Below are 21,152 nucleotides of genomic sequence, written 5' to 3'. Positions count from 1 at the left end.
GGATGAAAAGGATTGACTGGTAAGATGATGCTGCGGTGGACGATCTTGGCAGTTGTTGAATGACGTGTATACACATCGTCAGGTGTCTTACTGTGATTTTAAACGATTTCATAATTCCAATAGGTCATACGTTCTAATTTCCCCTTGATAATTCCTAATGTACAACGAAGACCAAGCGAACAGAAAATGACCGTTCACCGCGGAAATGATCGCGTCATAACTTCGTAGACCCCGATCGACCCCGTCCTTGAGAACACGACCAATAGCCTAGTGGAACTACTAGATACACGCAGGATAAGGCTATCGGTCTGCCTTAAATCCAATAACGTCAACGTGCAACGATACTCTTCGTTGGTGGCCGGTAGCCATCAGCGGACACTTAACCGCGGCGACGCGTCCAGCGATCCGAGGAGCGGAAAAAACGGGCTCGACCACCTTGACGCCGGTCCGGCTAAGGATCCACGGGGCGCTGTATCTTCTTCGTTTCGTAATTAAGTACCGCGAAACGGTGGAAAGCTCGCGGACTCGTCTACGCCGGACGTCGGTGGACGCAAACTGCAAGGTTGACCGTGGCGGCGTCTCACGGATCCATGTTAACACGGACGGCCACTAATCGTTCACGTTTTCGCCATAAGGGCTGATTCACTGGCAGCGCCGCTTCTTTACGGCATTGTTCGCCGGTCCGGTCGGATCGCTATCTTAACTAGCCTCTCGTGTGCGCTCCTCGGTTGGCCGCGAGCACCAACTGGTAGCTACCGAGGCAACAGCGGCTGGTAGCTGCCGACCGCTCGTAGACATGATCGTTCCTACGGCCTGTTCTACGCCGTGCTCGGCCACGGCCTATACGTGACGGCAGTAAAGTAAACGTTCAGGGCCCTGCCGAGCCCCGAACAACAACGACCGGGAACAACAACGCGGAGGCATCGCGGAAAACGTACCGGTACAGAAACCGAGTGAGAGAGAGGAGATCGAGGGACGATAGGAAACGCTGTACGCGAGCAGAAGAAACAGGGGCCGAGGTGCGAAGAGATGGGATTGGCCGGTGCTACCGTGGCCCCCCGTGGAACCCCTATCGCGAGGATGCGAGCAAAGGTCAAGTTACGTCAAGTTGTAAGCCTCCCTCTTTCCCTCTGCTTCTCTTCTCCTCAAACCCCGTCCCTGCATCCCTCTTTTGCCCGTCTTATGCTGCTCCTTTTTCCCTTCTTGCCGAGCCTACTCCGTTTCCTCGAGGTCACGTCCTTCCCGCGCGAGACGATTTGCGATTATGGGATCCGCGAGGAATCGTGATCGTCGGATTGGGTGCGAAACGCTTCGTTGCTTGTGTTTCTTCTTAAGGCTCAGTTTCAGGGGTTGGGAAGGGTGATTCAACCCCTTGGATCGGAATATACTGTTCTTTCTATAATTTCTACTCGTTTCGTAATTTCTTATACGATGGAGGAGGATCATCGATATTTTTGATGGTATAGATTTCATTCCTGTGATTCATAAAGATGTTAGACTAGCTTCGGTTTTTGTGAGATCGATCGTCAGAGGTTGACGTGTGTACACGGAGAGTAAACAGAAACCGGATATCGATCTCAATCGATTGTCCATCAGCCGTCATCCATCTTCGGCGCGATCAGTTTCGATGAATCAACGCGTGGCAGTTTTAGCATGCTAATAGTAATTTTCAGTTAAAAGCCCCTCGGTATCGTTCAAACGAATGACGTGCGGACATCTATACGAATTCGACGTACAGCAACGGGCAAAAGTGGAATTATTTAATATCTGTAACATAGTGTGCTCATCTATCAAAAAGGTAATCATTACGAACTTTTGTCTACTACTGTATTTCCGACGATCAATCATTTCGATGCAAGCAGACTTGACAAACAGCGTATTATTGAAAATGAAAATTATAAAAGAAAATGAAACTTTTTTTCGGCAATTTAAATTCATGCGATAAACAACACGCCACGTGGGCTAAGATGTTTTATCTCTGTGATTTCACGATGACTTTCGACTGATTGAAAACAATTAGATGACAGCCAGGAAATTTCACTCTAATGAATGATAATCGGACGCTGGAAGGGGCGTTCCCATTAGTCTGCTCCGTTTCGACGCGTTCCGTCGCTCTTAACAAATTGATTTCACTTTCCTAAGTGAATATTACCATTCTAATGATGATAGCGTCGTGTTTTTCGGCCTGGCCTTAATCCACGAGCATCGAGTACACGTTTCGGCGATGAAATATCGGGACACTCCATCATACGGCGAGCCACGGTTTTTTGCCACTTTACAAGTTTCGAATTGGTCCCTATAATTCAACGTCATGGACACTATCGAGCATGCGTTCATAAGCGAGATCGAGATCCGGCATGAATTTTTTATTGCTCGTCAGTTAATTTGTCACGAGGAAGCGGCCGGCGAACAACTTGGGGACCATATTTCGTCTTCCCTCCGATCGGTTACGTGTAACTGTATTTCGGCTAACTTGTCTTTCTCTCAACGTGGGATTCATTACTTTTCTCAATTTTTTTTTTCTAATTTTTATATCCATATATTTGGAAAACGATTTTTATAAATATTAAACTGGTGAGGAAATATGTTTAAGGGTTGTTTTAGAATTTCAGGATAAAAAATAGAATTTTTTATTCAGGTCCTTGATTTTTCAAGTTTGAAGTATTATAACTGTATTTAGAAAATTGACAATTGAGATTCGAGCTAACTGTTCGCGGGCTTTGCGAGTGTCATAAATAAATTTTGTGGCAGAGATTAGCGAGGCGAAACCGCGAAAGTTACGGTCCACCCTTTGAACACGTCCTTCTGCTCTTCTGTCTCTTGTTCCGACAAAGGGTTGTCCCTGCCTCTTTCGCTCTCTCTTTCTCTCTGCTTCCTTTTGTCCCGATTGTGTTCCCTTTCTCCAACGAGGACAGCCCTAAATAAAATTTGACCGACATGCGCCGGCATAATGGACTCTCTCGTACAGATTTACGATTCGGTGTTGGGCTGCGATTGCAGTTTCACCTCGAAACTTAGGTGCTTTGGCTTCCGGCGAGGATGCGGTAGGATGGTTCTTATTTAACCCTTTGCACTCTTAAGTCGGTTCTATCGTGACGCCTATAATGTACTTAGAAGGGCTGATTTTTGTGCAATTGTTGAAAGGGTGCAAACAGTCCTCAAGATTAGAGTTGAAATATGGTAGATCTGAAACTTTAATAATTAATGCTTTGATTATTTTGACAATATGTATCTGCTTGGATGGCTACATGATTAACAATTACATATAATTAGAATGCAAAAAATAAGTTCTAGCTCTTTTTAACTTAAATTTCATGCTTTTCTCAGTATTCCCTCGATTTTCTCATAATTTAGAATAGGTAGGCACCTTCTGTTTGAAAGATGCATGAGATAAAGCAGAACTGCTTTCAGGTAGAATTTCAGAAGCGAAGGAAGATTCTCGGGAACAGGGAACACACTTTTTTAAAATTTCAACGAAAGATTTATTTCGTGTACAAAGAAACGAATCTTTTCAATAATTTTAATATACCAGTATCTAATGCACTTAGGAATCGAATAAACAAATTTATCCTATAAGTAGCCACCCGAATTTAATCCAATTTTGTTTAGCAATCTGTATCACGTGCTGGTTTCGAATCTCACCGGGACATTTCTATTGAAGGAAATTCCTCGTCAACCAAAACAAACGAAAGGGCACGTTACAAGAAAGGTAATCGTGTCTCGAGCCGATTCATTGTTCTACCGGTCGGTCGGGAACGACAATTTCTTGCCGTATTTACCAGTATTAGGATAATCCCATTTGTCGAAATGTGCCTGCTTATGGCAGTGGCACCGGGGTACACGCCCCGTCTCAACGATTCCAAGGCTGAAATCCGTGGCTGGAAGGGTGGAAAACGGGTCCAGCCGGTACGTCGACCTCCCCGAGGACACGGCTACTTAAGGGCGCGTTTGTTCTTCCACCGTGATGGCATTGTACGCTCGAACGAAAGCGAACCGCTGTCGCAAAAGGCAATCCGTGGTCTTAAACCGCGTACCGTTACAGATGCCACAGAGGAGGGCTTGGCAGCAGCTCGCACCGCGGGGGCGAGCGAAAGGGCTGCCCTTAATGCCGGAAAATTTAAGGCCAAACTGTTCCCGAGGGAATGCCACCGTCGCTCGAACAATTTGTCTTCGTCTAATTTGCCATTTCGTTGTTCGTCACTCGTTTGCAAGTTGCAGTTATCGAATAAAGATTTTCTTATTTCTTTTAAAAGAGGCTGAAGTTCAATTTAAATGCTTCAATTCATTTTTATTCATACTATGACAATATCTTTTCTTCAACAAAATTAAAAAATGCGAAAAATTCTTTGGATAATAATGAAATTCTGACATCTCACTCCATCCTATTGAAAGATCTATCAAAACCATCTCAAATGATCCTAACAAATCTTTCAGAGATCACGAACGAAAAGGATCTCAATGAAGATGCTAAACGTTTCCAATACACACTATCTCCTATTAAATAGATCGTTTCTCATACATCAGGTTCGACGATCTATCGAGCAATTCCTTCTCATTGATTCGTTTAAACGAAGCTACCCTTAAGACGGTACACAGAGATCTCTCCCTTAATCCGAGCTGGCCGATGTTATCCTTTTACAAGGATTGTGCTCGTGCTGTATCGCCGTTGGAATCTTATCTCGAGGACTTTAACCAGCAATCTGGTTAACCGGCACGCCGGTTCCTCGCTAATCCGCGGATTGACCGTGACGAGAGCGGGTAATCCGTGCACGCCGCGGGATACTGGGCCACCTTCCGATCGCCGATCTTCGAAAGCAAATATCGTAAAATAGTGCGCGTCGATCCTACGGAAAGGTGCGGCTCGTTAATCCCAATTTAAATGGGATTCATCCGTCGGCTGGACAAAAGTTTCGCAGAGAAAGAGCGAGAGACAGGGAGAAGCAAAGTGTGGGCGGTGCAGGGATTAGAAGGAAAATCTGCAGAAGAAGATTCGCAGGAAGTCCAGCGTGAAATTGTCAACACAACTGAAGAGACTGTCGACGGATGGGCTAGCAGATGACCAGAAAAATATACGTTTCTTTCCACCTATTTCGACCAGATGATGCGAATGCTAGTACACAGTTCTTCGGGGATTATTTTGAAATCACGGTTTGGTATGCTGACTCGATAGAGGGGTGAAAGTTCATCTTCATTCGAATTACGTCCTCGTGGGTAACCGGAATGGTAGTTTGAGAAATTTATGGTGGAATGCTTGTTAGAATTCAATTTGAACGGGAAGAATGTCGGAGATAGTACTGTTCGAAGCTTTTGACTTCTGCCGCGGTCGATGCATGAGGTATAGCTAAGCTACGTTAAGTGTTAAAGAGTGTTCTGATACTGACGTTCATCAAACTGATTAGCAATCATTAACCACTAACTAGCTGCTGCTTTCAATTAGTTGAGTGATTAATCTCGTTAATCATGCAATATAAAATAATAATATTACAAACAATGATATTGATTGGTACATGTAATATGTATCTTTGTTTTTTCAAATAGCATTTTTTTTACAGATATTCTATGTATTCCAGTCTGGAGCACCCTTAGGATTCTTGAATTCTCCTTGCCGATATTTTCCCGATCTTCAATGGTAAGTCTGAACCTTTGAAATTGAAACAACTTTTTTGCAATTGTACTTATCGAGTGGTGGGTGAACAAATTATATTGAACAAATTATCATGTATAATAGTAGTAATATTTTGTTTGAAACACACTGCTCGCCTTTCAAGCTGGAACGAAATTCGAATAATCGCGCGTGCTTCTCGAGGATTGCTCGCCGCAACGTCTCAATCAACAAATTAATACATCAAACAAGGCATCGAGATCCATCAACCGGAAGTGTTCGATGGTGCCTCCGTTCGAACGAATTCGCAAGAAAATTAATCGCCACGAATGCCGCGTAAACATCCCCAGTGCCGCTTGATTGATACGCCGCGGTTGAAATGACTGGCATTAACGAGAATACGAAGAAAGCCTCGGCGAGAATCGGCGAAAGATACGAGCGGTCATTACGAGCGAGCATCCGAAGCGGAAACTGACTTGGAGAACTAGAAACGGCCGGTCGTAATCGCGCGATTACGAATCACCAGATTCGAGGGAACGAAGTGGAGAATCGTGTCGGCGTCGATATCGCAATCGCGTAGCCGCGGAACTCGTCCTCCGAACGGCTCTCGATACTTCCAGGAACCAGTTGACGACCGCGATGACCCATATGATCGTCGATTCACCGCGGATCGCGTCGCGAATACGATTACCTATCGCGGGAACAGGCGGTAGAAACCCAAAGGCACCGCGAAAATTTCCCAGCTTTACGCGCCTCACCTTTGACCCACGTTTCGTCACCGCGCTGACTTTTATGCACCTTTCTACGGATCTCGCATACCGATTTTACGAGAACGAGGCTGCGCTCCTCGTATAGGGGGGCGGAATCCCAAGAAATAGAGAAAACATCGAACGTGCCATTTCTTTTTCACTTGGAATATTTTAATTCTTATTAACCTACTTTATAAAAAATCGTCTCCCTTATTTCTTGGAATTCTACTCCCCTATTCGTTCATCAGGTAGCCAGTACTTGCCCATATTGAAATTCTAATTTTAAAACAAACGCCACGAGTGTTTCTCGGAAGAATCGAAACAGCAGCCTGTTCGATCGCAAATCGACCGACTCCTCCCACTACCAAGGCTTTCCATTAAATGGACAAACAAATTCAAACATTTGCACCACCTACGGCGTTTCAACCCTTTCTTCGATTCACCGGTTCCTCGGCTTGGAAATTCGGTGTTTCGTTAATTTACGATACGGTATGCCATCCGAGTGTATTGTGGCTGACCGCATCCTACTGAGAACGCCACAAAATCTACTAAGAATCGCTCGTAAATCCTGCCCCCTTTGCCACCATCGTGGTACCGTAACGAAATACGGTCAATCTGATTTTTCCACCGGGAACCCGTTCGGCTTTCCGGACGTTGCGAAACTGCAGGATTTCGAGATGAATAACGATCTCGATGTTACGTGTTTCGAAAATCGCTGCGACAAGGCATGCTCGTGTCTGGGAGAAGGAATTTTCTATAATGAGTTGGGCGTGGTTTCGTTTTCTCCTGAATAGACACATCGGGATCGAAAGTTCGCAAAGGGTAAGTCGTGCAGTAAATCAGAGGAATTTTCATTGAACAGGTACAACGGTATTGTGAATTGTAACAAGACGTTTCGGATGTTGAATTAAGGAAATCAATTTATGACCACGTACCGTTTGTTTGACGATAGAATGTTAGAAGGTCACTTTAAATGAGGACACTTCTTGCCACACTTCTTGGTACTAATTTAAGCTCATTTATTAGATTGCCATCCATGTTAGCAAACTTTCTTTCTTACAATAAGAAAGTTTCACTTGTGTATAATTATCATTACTATAAATTTCTCTGTGAAAATATTTTCCATTTCAAAAATTACCAATTTTTATTTTCGTGTGTAAATCGTAGTCGAACTGGAAGACTTTAAGAATTTTTTGAACTAAATCTATGCGGAAGATGAGATAATTTCGTATCAGTAACAGCAACTGGTTCGTTAATGAGATTTACATTAAATGATTCGATGACGCGTATCGATACGTGACATTATCGCGTTTTTCCGTCGACTCGTAGCCGGTTGCAACGATCGAGTTTCGTGAAAGCGAGGCTCAGGTCGAAAGCAAAATCGCAAGTAACTGGATTTTCCGATTCAATGACACGGTAATCGGCTTATAAGATCCGCACGAGCTTAGACGCGACGTTTTCGACGTGTAACTGGATCGATTAGATCGCCGCGGCGACGCGCCTTCATGGATACCGACAGGGACCTGACTTTGCGCGAAGTAAGCGGATTAACTGACCTAAACGTCGGTCGAACATGTTTGCCAACAGTTCTGACACAATACGCCACGTTTCCGGTTATCAAGTTACGGAAGCATTACTTAAACAGTGCTCACTAATCTTTGCGGAGCTGTTGAGAATTTTGACAGGCTGCTGATAGGTCATTAGACAAACAGTAACCATTCTTATATGAATGTACGATATTAATTATTGAGACTAATTGGGATATTTCTGTTGTCTGAAACATGGTAAATTATTACAAAGATACTGAAAAAGATATAGTGTTATAAAAAGAATCTTTTACTTTTTGGTTATTAGTATTTTTTTTTTTTTTTATTGAAGTGGATATGTACTTTTTATGAAACGAATGGGAATGTTGTTTTGCAAAAATTCATTGCACGTTTCATCATTTTGATGTGGACGACTACCGAAATTAATTTCGGGAAAGTGAGTCACACAGTCCTCGATTGAATGAAGAAAGTATCATTGCGAGTGTCTTGATTTTATGTTAATTGGTTGAACATACGTCATCTCGAGATGTCACATATTTTCGTTCACCGATGAGTCACATAGCAGGTATATCTTGATCAAAATAATATCTGAGATTACGCACTGTCGTGATTAATTGAACCGACCCAAATTATTTAAAATATAGTTGCAACATTGAAGTTATTGTAATTATTACAATAAGTAAAATGTACCAAGATCAAAACATCATGATATCATACTTTTCACAACTTTAACAAACTCGTCCACGATGAGATCGACTACGGTTTCCATTTGGAAAGCGAACCCCGGTGTTCGACACCGACGACCCGTTGTTCCCGCTCTTTTACACGAACGCCAATGGAAATCATAAAAAACGCCAACAGTGTCACGACAGTACGAGGCCATTTTAACGACGAGACCTCGGTGGAATGGTTGGACGTGTAGCGTCGTGTCGTTCGAGCGTGGAACGCACGAATTCGGTGCTTGGATTCAAGCAAGACGAAAAGCGACCAGAGAAAGAGAAGAATTGAAATGAGGATGAGAAAGACGAAGAAGATGAGACGGCTCGTTACCTCTGGCTCGAGAAGAGGATTCGTCCCAGACGCTTTATGCGAAGCTCGTAAAAAAGCCGAGGCGATTTATAAGGCGAGCCAACATAGAAATTGGGCCAGCTTACGACAGACGGCCGAGGAAGACACAGCGGTCAGGACGTATCGTTTCGTGGCACAACCAACTGGCGGAGGGAATCACGTTAACGGGGACACACCTGTGTGCGTGAATTGCCCAAGCTTCGATACACCGAATCACCTTCTTCGAGTATATTTTCGCTAGCGGAGAAACCGAGCCTAAACTCTCGATTAATCTCTTCCAGAGATCGTATCTGTCCGATGGAAGTAGGGTGGCTGATCCTCGGTGTCGCAACGCTTGCTTCCCTTTACGTGATCTACGCGTGTTCCTACTTATACAACACGGGTCCTTTTTGTGCCCGCGGTGATTCTCTTTTCACGCGACGAATTCCACGCCAAAGATGGTTACACTCGGAAGATGAACGAATTCTTTGTAGCTTCACAGACGAGGAATAATGTGTCGCTGTCTGCTCGCTTTCGAGGCGGTCTTCCATTTTTTTTTTTTCCTCTTTTTAGGTCGTTACGTGGAAGAGATGGTAGATCTCTGCTTTTAATTGTACAGTTAGGTTTCACGGAGCAAACGGCGTCCTCTTTGAATCGTGCCGGGTCGTGACACAGTGATCGGTTTTAGTGAACGACCAACTGGAAGTTGGTGGAAGTTTCATCATTAGAATTTTCTAATTTAATTCGTTATTCAAGTTTCTAATCTAGTAAGTATACGACTGTTTTGAGTCCAGCGATTGGAACGTTAATTAGTAGTAATTCCTGTGTCAATCAAAGCGTTAATTACCCATGGAAATAGTTGGTGTATCACTGTATAACGTGTGGTGATTCGTTTTTTCTTCGATTTTTTACTTATCATCGATACACGTTGCGACTGGGTTAATGACTTGCGACGTTTAATTGATAAGTAGGTGTTCGATTTATTGCCACGACTCGGCTGATATATGGGACGGTTTTGTTGCCTTTCGGAATCGATCGGTAGCTATTTAAATTTAAGCGTGTTCACGTTATCGTTTCGATTCGAAGTTCCAAGAGTATCGGCGCTGTTAAGACACAGCCATTTCCGGATTCATTGGACGAAGAAATTATTGATGTTGGCTTACTTTTTTCTCTTTCGTTGCGGTCGCGTCTGGTTTACTTGAATTTAAAACAGCTTTGAATTTCGTTCATCTGTGTCGCGTTCAGGAAACTGAATACATTAAAGCTATTTAGCGTTAACCCGCTATTTGATACTCGTTAACTTAATTTACATCCCGTGTTATTTCCACAAATCTTTCCAACATTCAGTTCAAACTGTTTTTAAATCTAAAGAAACTAAAAAATTTGCATAACAATCAAACAAAGGCATGAGAAAATTTTACTTTCCGTAAAATAGACCAACTATAATTTCATTCAATTCCTTTATATCTTTTCTTTTGAATGAAATACTTTTTTTTAAGCCAGAGTAGCCTCGTAAAAGGAATTCACGACTGGTCGAGAAAACGGCGGGAAAAAAGCGGAACGGGCAAAAAGGCCGGCGAAAATGAGAGGAGGAGAATCGGATCCAACGGGCTCTTCGGGCACTCCCCCAATATTTTGACTAGCGTGTCAACGAGCCGGCGTCCCGCGCATTCAGCATGCTCGTCGGCCCGTAACGCCATTCATTCAGCCGCGTTAGCGCTCCCGGAGCAGATTTATCGAACGACGTGTCGCCGGTTCAACGCTACGCGTCCATGCGGTTAGATTTGTGGCTGTTGCGGTTTTGTCCCGCGGGATGAAAAGGGACGAAACCGGTGGCCAAAAGGCGCACGGCAATTACCGGGCCAACATCGTGTTCAAACGTTCGATGATGTTCTTCGCTATTGCACTCTATCTATTTAGCGACTTTATGCGACGACCGCTTGAGTGCACGCAGTTTATCATGGTTTCTGTTTCGATTTCTGCGCGCTTCGATGATTTTCTTCGGGTTTCGTTCTGTGGAAGTATTTTTACCTTTCCGTTGAGATTCTTTATCGAAATCTATTGAAAAAATTCGGTGAATTCTCACTATTTAAATACTCCAGTTATTAATCTTCGGATGGCGGACCATGGAGAGAGCCAGAATTTTTATTTAATTTTGTATTTCATATTATTTTCATTTTTTAAATTTTACACTGTTAATTTACAAACTATGGGAATAAATAAACCCTTGGATGACGGTCCATAGAGAGAACCCCAATTTTAATTCAATTTAGTTTTCTTCATATTATTTTCATTTTCTAAATTTTACACTGTTTCTAATCAAATGTACATACTTGAGTACCTTCTAAGCAACATATAAAGCCAGAAGTTTTTTGTTCTTCGAATATAAAATTAGAATAAATAACCTCGTCTCTTTTCATAGACACACTTGAACTTCAGCTTCTCCCGTTCGTCTACGTGATTCGTTAACGCCAGAAGGATATTCATGGCACCGTTCGACGTGGTTACACGAAGGGTCGGTAGAACGCCGCAACAGGGTGCATTTCGTAGCAAGGAGAAACAATGGGGGAGCGAAATGATAGCGGATAGGTCGATCGTTCGAAAGCGAAGCAGCATCGTGGTCCCCTAGGTACCGAAGGAGAGCTCAATCGTGCGGAACGATATTCACCGTGTGGTTCCGTGTTATGTACTGGCACGGTAGTTTATAGTTGTCATCCATTAAGCGCATTTAGACCGAGGGGATTCTCGTCACCGACGGAACGGGTCATTGCTTCCTGTCGTCGATTCGAGAGTCGGGAAAGTAGGCTCGGACGAGGAAGCACGAGTCTACTCGATTTCAATATACTTGAGAGAACCTCTCAACGGAATGTTTAAAACCGCAAATCTAACTGCAATGATGTACAAAAGAGGCAGAAAATGTTCGATTCGATGAAGGTAATAAGATTAGATTTAAATCTATTAATCTATTATCTATGAGTGATCATTGGATTCGTTTTATATGATAAAAATAGTGAAAAGATCTCTGATGTAATGTTATTAGTATAGAAAGTGAAAGAAAGTAAAAGATCTCGTAAAATTACCGACATTACTTTCAGGAAATGTAATCCTAGAAATAATGGTCTCTAATAGAGGAGATGCAATTTGAATTGTGTTTCAGGAGACTAAACGGTCAAATTGGGTAAAAACAAATTGTAAAACAATACTGAAGAGAATATATATGTGCAGAGAATTTTAATATAATAGTAGGATTCAATTGTTTTAATAAAACGATTGAGTAAAGTTCAAACTGTATCTCTACCTCACTATCCGAACACGTTTAATCAAGCAACTCTTGTAACATTAAATTATCATCAGGTGAGTTAATTCTCATCTGATATTTGCAGCAACAGCTGCATCAAATGAACGATACACAGCGTTCTCTTGCTCTCGTGTTCTATCTCGAAGGTTTGCTTTTCAAACGAGATCTCGACGATAAAATCGAGCTCGATTGCCGTCGAACTTGTAGCATAGGCAGTAGGGCTGGTCGATCGAAAGCGGTAATTATCGATTCGTTCGCGTTCGGTGATCCTTTACCGGAATTCATTAAGCCTCTTTGTTCGCGAGGGGTTCACGGACAGCGTCCGATTCTGAACGATGCCTGGCTGGCTTCGTAAAACCTATGGACCGCGTGGGGAGGTCCGCGGCGAAGGTCGAACGATTTTCTGTAATTAAATATGCTGGGCCCCGCGAGTGGGCGGTAGGCGGTGGGCAGTCGATTTATCGCGAAAACCGCGAGGACGCGATATTAAATTTCAGATAGGAGCTGGTAGTCCCTGCGCAACGGAGGATTACGTTTCAGGACTCGTGTGCCGCGTCCACGGTCTCGTATCGATGCTTTTGTTTCGATTCGAAAGGGTTCTCGTAAACCTCGATCGATCGACGTACCCGATTCGACTCGCTCAGATTGAACTTCGAACCTCGACGTGTTTTATCGTCGACGCGTAAGACGATACGTGTTTGTCTCTTGAAAACAATCGGTATTATACTTGTTCCCTTGTACTACATAGTATACCTACCTGTCCATGCTAAATGTTAACTTTTGTTCGTGGAACATTTCTCTGCATACAGAAATCTACATTTATTTATATTAAAAATATACATTTTCCATTCCAGTTGCTAAATTATACAAAAATTTCAAAATTGAAATATTTTAAAATGAATTTTCTGCAAATACCTTCCGTGTTATTTTCATAATTTTATAAAATCTTTATTTTATCGTTCCTCCTACCTAAGAGCCTGTTTATCAACCTCGCCATTGTACCTCGCCGTTTGGGTCCAGCAAACCACAGAACGCGTGCTTCTAATCAACACCTACTATATCGCAAATTGAAAGCAGTAGCTGTAAAGTTAGCGTTTGCCGGCAGTGGTTCAAAGCATTTACCTACCGCACGATTAATCACAAACGCGCGTTGTTATTTAGCTTCGTTGAAATGTTGTGTAAAGAACGCGTATACCCAGCGGGTTTCATCGTTTCGCACCCCGGCCAGGGTGTCATAAATTTCTGCTGATTAGGGGCGCAATACAGAGGCTCGTTACGCGTATCGAATCTATCGTTGCCTAAACAACAGTGTTCTCACGAGCCGCGAAGAGTACTCAGCCGCAAAACGCGCGCGATTCGACGCGGTTACGAGAGCACTCGACGCGTTGCTCGCTACTAGACTCTCATTAGCGGTATTCAACAATTATCCACAGAGACGATCTCGAGACGGCTGCCTAGGGTCGATCCCATAGGTTGGAAAAGCGTTCCGTGACAAATCGAACAGATGTCGAGGTCTAGTTAGACCTAGGCCACTTTGTCACCAATCCTCGACTGTCACGATCGATGTTAATCATTGCCGATCGTTGTCGATTCGTCATTCGAAAAATGTAATCGGCACCCTCTGCCAGTCATCTCGAGTGGGATTTCTTTTTATGCTGGAGGGCTAAACAGAGGTCCTTCAACGATGAATGATTTTGGAAAATCATGGGCTGATAAAGAAAGGGGATGTTTTCGGTTGATCTTTTGTAGATTTCAAGAAGGTTTTCAAAATTTGCTATGCGACTGCATTCGCCAACCATCGTCAAAATTATTTAATTAATCTTGCTACTCATTTTATAAAATCTGAAACATATATTTTTTTCTAATTTAGGAATAATTTATTTCTCAGACAGAAACCTTCTTAGATCTAATATTCAAATAATACTCAACTTTGGTTTCCTTCTGTATTAAAAAATGATCACACAAAGTAAACACAACTCGCCACGATTCTGGCCCCTGGCGAACAGCACGAGAGCACGGTATCAAACGACGACAGTCGCGATCGGCAGACTTATCACCGTCGGTGCCCGGTTGCACCCCCGACGAATAATTCTTCGGGCCAAGGCGACCGTTAGCCCCTTCGGCGTCGTACATCGGCGTATCGATTTCAGCCTGGGTCCCGACGAATTATTTCGAGTGATCCGCGGGAAACAGGATCTCGATCGTGCGCGTGTCCTTCGGCGAAACGCTGGCGGTATCCTTCCGCGGGAATGGGCGTAGGCGAATCTTCGATCTCGAAAGCAACTGGAAGTCAAGCGGCGGCCATATGCGCGACCGGCACGACCCCACGGGAACTGCGAGTGCATCGTCGGTATCTCGAATCTACTTTGTGTCCTTCCACGGGCTGCGAGCGGTACAGGTACACCCCGCGATCCATGGGATATACGTTTCAATGATCTACGGCCAGGTCGTGTCGGATCCTCGCTGAAACCGTGCTGCAGATTCCGTGGACTCGCTGAATCCTTTTGCCGATATCCCGGGGATATTCGATTTTTCGAATCGTCGCTGATCGGTGGGCAGCAGTTTTTGGGTACAAGATTTTATTATAGATATCTCAGAGCGTTTTCACAGAAACTTCTATAAACCATCATCTTAGACAAAAGTATCGTCGGTTCGAATGAAAAATGAAGGCGAGTGGAACGTCTGGTTTGCCAGAAGAAGGATGTTTTTCGGGCATCATCGAAACGCGTTTATCGTATTGTGGGCAAACATCTTTTGGCCGGTGAACGAGCTCGTTTTCGAGTGACCATTCACGCAGGACACCTACCCGCAACAGAGGTCCTGTACCAAAGGATCCTTGCTGGGTCACGAGTCCAAAGTGGCTCATGCTGTTCGAACGATCTCGGACGACTAACGACGTTTTGACCGGAATCCCTTTCGGGTTCCCAAAGAAATCCACGCTAGTACGAATCCTATTAGGGCTCGTTAAAGCACCTTTTTTCGTCCCGCTGGCAAACGACGAGCCCCTGTCTGTGCGAAATACTCGTCGAGCCTCGCAAATCGCCGCTGTAACGGATACCATGGCTTACCGACTGCGACTGCGAAACGACACGGGCTTGGAATTTATCGCTTTCCGTTCGTTTTAAGCTTCTGATCTTCTTCGGGGTTAATCCCGCCGTTTGTGTGCCCCGATCTGAGGAAATTCTTGAAGGATACTTGGACGTATTCTGCTAACTTTGAAACCAGGGTTGATATTTGCAGAATGTTATCCTACCAATTACAAATTAATTATCATTTTTGAATCCGCTAATTATCAAGCTTCAAATTTAAGTACTCGTTTCAAGGAAAGCTCAGGGTTTTATTGAATAGCCGTGAAATTCCAATACTATTTTTATCAGCAATTAAAGTTTCATTCAGCAAATCCTGTCGAACCGTTCCAAAGATCCCCGACGTGGTTTGACGAATTGCACGCTGCTTAGCTTGGCTCGCGATTAATAACGCGATGCGCGCGCGAGTTCACGTTCGGCCGGAGACTTTAACGCCTGGATCGACGATTCCTGAAGCCGCCTCCGGTGCCGGCTGTGAGATCCTCGAAGAGTTTTCGCAGCGAGAAGTCGCTTCTCGTCCCGGTCCGTGTCCCTTTGACCTCGTCGGGACGCGTTTTCTACGCTCGTGGGGACCCGCTTAATAATCCGGCCACGGTAATCGATTACCGCGACGACGAACGACGTCGCGGCGCGGCGTTTCACATAAGCGCGTCGGTGTGCAACTCGCGCCAAGCTGTTACGACATTCCGCAGCGCTTTCGATTAACGAGATTGAGTGCCAGTTTTCAGCGCTGCACGCGGATTGGCCCGCGGAATTCAATTAATCCTTCCCGCGTTCCTGAAATCTCGCGAATACCAGCCACGATGCTTGTCGAGTCGCGCTTGCAAACGCTCGAACGTCATAATTCAGCTCCACGGATAGACTGAATTTCAGCGGTTTGTAATCGTCTTGCTACGGGGAGATCGATCGCGCCGCGATCGGAGATCGATGTCGCGATCGCGCGTTCAGACTTGTCGGCGACAACCTGTGCACGATGGAATTGAGAGGTTTCGTGGAAAACGTACTTGTACCGGAAATGTGGTATCAGAAAATGATTCAATTACCTATAATAAATACAGTAATTGAAAAAGTTTGGATGATTTTTTGATAACGAGTATACTAACGAATTTGACTCTTTGAAACTTTGGAACTCATGCTACCAAACCTCTTTTTATTTTATTATTTTATTGTGAAACATGTCTTGCTATGGTACCCCCGTTATAAAAAATATTGCAATGGTATTGTACATCGAATAATAATAAAAAGAACTCGAAAACGATATTTTCACATTGTGTTTTGTCACACAAGAGACAAACAGAAAAAAAACTCGTCGAATAGAAAAAAGATTGCAACGATGACACTGCTCTCGACCCCAGCTTTCGAGGAGGCCGTTTCACGCGACAAGAGGTGACCGTTCTCCACGCAGAAAGAACGATAAATCTCGTTTCTTTCCGTGTCGATGGGCAGACACCTTCGTGCTCGCTCGAACGAATGAGTTCATATCTTCGGGGGCAGAATCGAGTTCATATTAGCCCCATCTGCCTCCTCGGGAAGGGATTCTGCATGAACGAGCATGCACATAAGGACGAGACAGCGACAGACAAAACGAAGAGGAGCACCGGATCGACGGACGGACGCGTAAATACATCCGGATTAAGTACGGCCAATTGATCACGAATCTGACGTTGCTTGCCGCGCCTCTCGTGTTTGCTACACACCGTCGGACATACCGTACAGTTCTTTCACGTAAGCTCTGTCTACTGCCAAAAGCGGATAAATTATTTATAGCGATGAAAACACGTGTAAACGAAATCTCTGGCTGCTCCTCTTTTTTATCGTGATCTGCGCAAAAATACTCTGGGAGAGTTTTAGAGTTGCTTATGAATACGATAATACTTATTCGATCAACTTTTGAACAGTGGTGTCGAGTAAAAAATTATCTAAAATTAAACATGAATTGTTACTATCTCTCAGAATCTTTGATTATACGATGACATGAGTCGACTAAAAATTGTTTTGATTCAATGCAAATGAGGTACAATCACAATTGACGTCGAACCACAACTTTCTTCAGAAATTTTGATTCCAACGAACAGTTCACGATATCTTTCCGGCACTATAGAATCGACGTCGACATCATCGGCTATCTGGCTCGTAAAAAAGCCCCAGAACCCGGTCGAACATAGCGGACTTTCCCAGATTCGTAGCCGCTTCTACTTCGGTATTATCTCGATAAAATGAAATCGGTCGTTAAACGAAAAAGAGAGAGAATCTCGATTCGAGGGAAAAGAGACGGCCACAAAAAGCAGCGGTCTCCGGTAGGATTCATAGAGTCAAGGTGCGGGCAGAGGGGTCAAATATAACGACAAAGACGCGTAGAGAAACGAGAGAGATAGAACGAAGGATCGAGAGCAGGAGAAGAAGCGTTTTACGTTCGAAACCAGTTTCCTATGGTTTAATTTCTACGGGTGGACATCTTTAATTTATGGCGCCGTCCAACCCCGTCCTTCCTGCCCTCCTGCTCTCCCCTTTGAACGCCTTTCGACATTTTATTGGGTCGACCAGTTTCTGTAACTCTTCGGATTCCTCGTGCCTTTGCCTCGAGAAATTTGAACAGGTCCACACAAACCAATTCATTCTGGTTCTTTTCATGGTTCCTCTGATTGCGATTAGATAGTGCTTAATTGCTGCTGCGATTTCGCAAGGTGGATTCGTTCCCAGCGACAAGATCGATACTCGGTATTTGCTTTATCGAATCTGTACGCTAATTGAAGCAGCAACTAAGTAATAGCTGTTTTTATGTCTTGCAAGCCAGCTACTAAATTACATGGGTGCAGTTTGTTGATATCGAAACAGAATATTTCCTGAAATATTATTTTCCAATGTATGAAACTCTATTATTTAAAAATTGGAGCGTCCAATTTTATTCGAAACACCATTGTACATTCTTCGCGAATCTGGATCACAACTCCATTCCGTTAATCAATGATTAAAGAAAATAAAGAAGATAAAAAGAGAATCCGCTCCAGGTCTAAAGACGGTCGTTGTTCTATTATAAAAAAACATCATCTTAGAACTGAAGCGATCGTTTCTCAGAGCAAGAAAGCTGGCCCGTTCATCGCAGGCAGCGATCGGTTGTCTGCGGGGACTTGGTCAGCAGAGAGCACGAGGAACGGCCGAGTCGACGGAGAGTGGAGGAGCGTAGGATAGCAGGAAGTGGGGAATCGATGGGTGGTACCTGGGCAGCCGGTTTCCTGGGACTGAACGGCGCGGGATTGGTGGAACGATCGGGCCCAAGAGGGGCCGATTGGCGGGCAGGAGGACAGGCGTGCACCGATGGGCAGGTACAGCTGGCCCCTGCCACTAGGGGAAAATCGGTTCCCGTCGGTTCGCCGTGGCTCTCCTTATGCGCCTTCGATGCAGTCGAACAGGTCGTAGCGATCGCGAAGCGCCAGTCCTCTCCCGTCCATCGACGTGGCCGCACCGTGACTCGTGGATGTTCGAGAGAGACAGACAACAGGCTTGCCTGTATAGAAAAAAATCGTTGAATCGAGGACGGCCAGCGGTGGAGAGAGAGAGAGAAAGAGGAAGAGAGACGTACGAAGGGGATCACGTTGGGACTCGCGTGGATCATCTCGTGGACAGTCGACGGATTTGCATCGAGGAGAACGGTTCTTAGTTGACCTTCGGTCCTTCGATAGGGTCAGATCGGTCGGGATCGGGTTACCAGGTGAACGATTCGTGGACGCGACTGTCGAGGTGGAAACGTGCGCGCAGCGTGCGATGTACCACGCCACGTGACCGACCGCGACAGGACAGAACAATTTTGCGGGCAGTGTGTGTCTCGGGTAGAAGAACGTTCGCGGGAGACGAGCTTGCTCCGTCGAACGGTAACAAACTAAGGTTATGGTGTGTAACGTGTGACAGAGGACTCGGACGATCCGGAGAAGAAGGTTTTGTTGGTTTTGTGGTGAGCTGAGGACACCGGTTGGGCCCCTCGTGTGGATATCGTCTGACTACGAAGGTGAGTGAATCCCGATACCGCTCGAGATTTCGATGATCGCGTGTACTGCGCGGGCGTTAATGTCCCCGACGCGCTCCTCCACGCGTTGATGTCTCCGAGCGTTAAAACTTTCTCGTATTTAATACAGTGACTCCTTGCATTGCAAATCGAGTGTTCAACGGGTGTATTGTATTCCGTGTCGTAAATTTATTTTTTATACATTCATATGATGTAAAATGCATCTCGTCTCGTATGCAAGTTTATCCCCGGTTTCTGAACGTCGCGCAAAGAAACGACAGGTCTGACACAGAGAAACTATAGGTACAGGTACGAAGGGAGGGGGCGAAAAGGTCCGACTAATGATAGTTATAAAAACTAGAAAATAAATCACTCGCGTTCAGCCGGTAATCACCGGCGTTTCGTCAATCTTACAGTCCATTCACCGCTCCATTTATCCCTCGTAAATTAAAGTCTACATCCAAAGTGGCTGCGTTGCTCGCGATTATACCACGGCGTGAAATTGATAATGCAACCTAATAGCGGCGTAAGTACGCTTTTGACCGTTAAAAATATCCCTTCGACTAGTAAATTTTGATTGGAATATAATTGCGAAACCGTGAGACCGCGTGCGCTAGCCCCGTTTTGCTTTAACAACGGACGCTGTTATCTACATTGAGTTTTATTAATCGTTTAGTTTTGACAAGTACGGCTTTTAGTGAAACACCAGTTCTTTTGAATCAAGGGATATTAAACGCTTCTTAAATAACCTTTCCTCTTGCTTTCTTTTCTTAATATCTTCCTTTTGATAGAAGTAGACAAGGATTTTCTGTTAATTTCTTCGTTAATTTAGGTACGTCTAGAAATCAAATTACAATATTTTCCTATAACTAATTATCTTTCGAGTATGTTGATCAGACAGAAATTTTACCACCACACAAAATCTACATCATGAACCGCAATTTTTCATCTGTGCACGACCTTTGTCTTCTTTTTTCGCACTTCGAAGTAAGTACATGCCACGAAACCCTCGCGATCGAGTTGGTGCGGTCGGATGGGGTTAGTCGCAAATGAAAACATTATCGTCACCCCTCGCGGCCGCCTGTTGCTATAATATTTGCCTACTGGTAGACAGTACCGTAATTCGGGTCGCACAAAGCCCGACACTTTTGTCGGTGGCATAAAAGCGAGCAAGAGTCACCGGCAGCGTACGCGTACACGCACGTGTGCGACCTATCCAAAGAGAGGACGATTCGAGCCGGGTCGAGCGTTACAATTATTATGCATAGCTTGCCCGACCAGCTTCTCCCATGTCAAAATATATTTATTGCCCCCTTCCTTTTTCCTGCCTCTTCTTTTTTAACCTGGTTGCGGTGTGTCAGCCACCATTGTCGCCTTTTCATACGGTTATTACCCACTTGTACGTCGAAAGAAGCTTGAAAGCCTTTGAAAATAAGCCTGGTTCTCTCTGTTCGTTACACACAGTGCCCCGTAAATGTCTCTCCGTTCATTCAAGACTCTTCCATCGAAATTCTACGTTTACGATACGATCTTTGCGAGCGTAAATTGCTCCGCATCGTAATTTCGGCGATTACGCAGTCGAGGAGCTAGTTTTAGGAGAAAGTTAATAAAAAACTGCAGCCATTATGCGCACACACGACGAGCTTTGAAAACAACCATCTCGTCGGGAGAAAGTGCGAACATAAATAATGGCTAGGTTTCGTGGATGAAGTCCAGGCTTCGATGAACGTCAATTTGAACTTCGAAGGTATCTTTTTTTTCTTTGGAACAATCAACGGTTCTGAGCGGACTAAGAATCGTCGATCCTCATTTGCATATCAACC

General features: G+C 44.4%; 1 protein-coding gene across 3 annotated transcripts in view; it reads left to right on the top strand.

Moving 5' to 3' along the window:
- The window catches only part of LOC114876849 (protein embryonic gonad-like), an 86,868-nt gene that overhangs the window by 37,741 nt on the left and 27,975 nt on the right, over positions 1 to 21,152 (top strand). For 2 of the 3 annotated variants that reach the window (XM_046286065.1, XM_046286064.1), the window contains one exon: positions 5,553 to 5,629. In XM_046286065.1, coding sequence (XP_046142021.1) covers positions 5,627 to 5,629 — 3 coding nt within the window. In that variant the 5' untranslated portion in view covers positions 5,553 to 5,626. Of the gene's footprint in view, positions 1 to 5,552; positions 5,630 to 18,726; positions 19,333 to 21,152 lie in introns of those variants that run through there. The other variant, XM_029188724.2, reaches the window with a different exon arrangement.

The sequence above is a fragment of the Osmia bicornis genome, chromosome 6 (genome assembly GCF_907164935.1).
Source record: "Osmia bicornis bicornis chromosome 6, iOsmBic2.1, whole genome shotgun sequence".
Classification (NCBI taxonomy): Eukaryota; Metazoa; Arthropoda; class Insecta; order Hymenoptera; family Megachilidae; genus Osmia; species Osmia bicornis.
The sequence above is the reverse complement of the archived record's forward strand: the minus strand, read 5'-3'. Positions and strand labels throughout refer to the sequence as shown.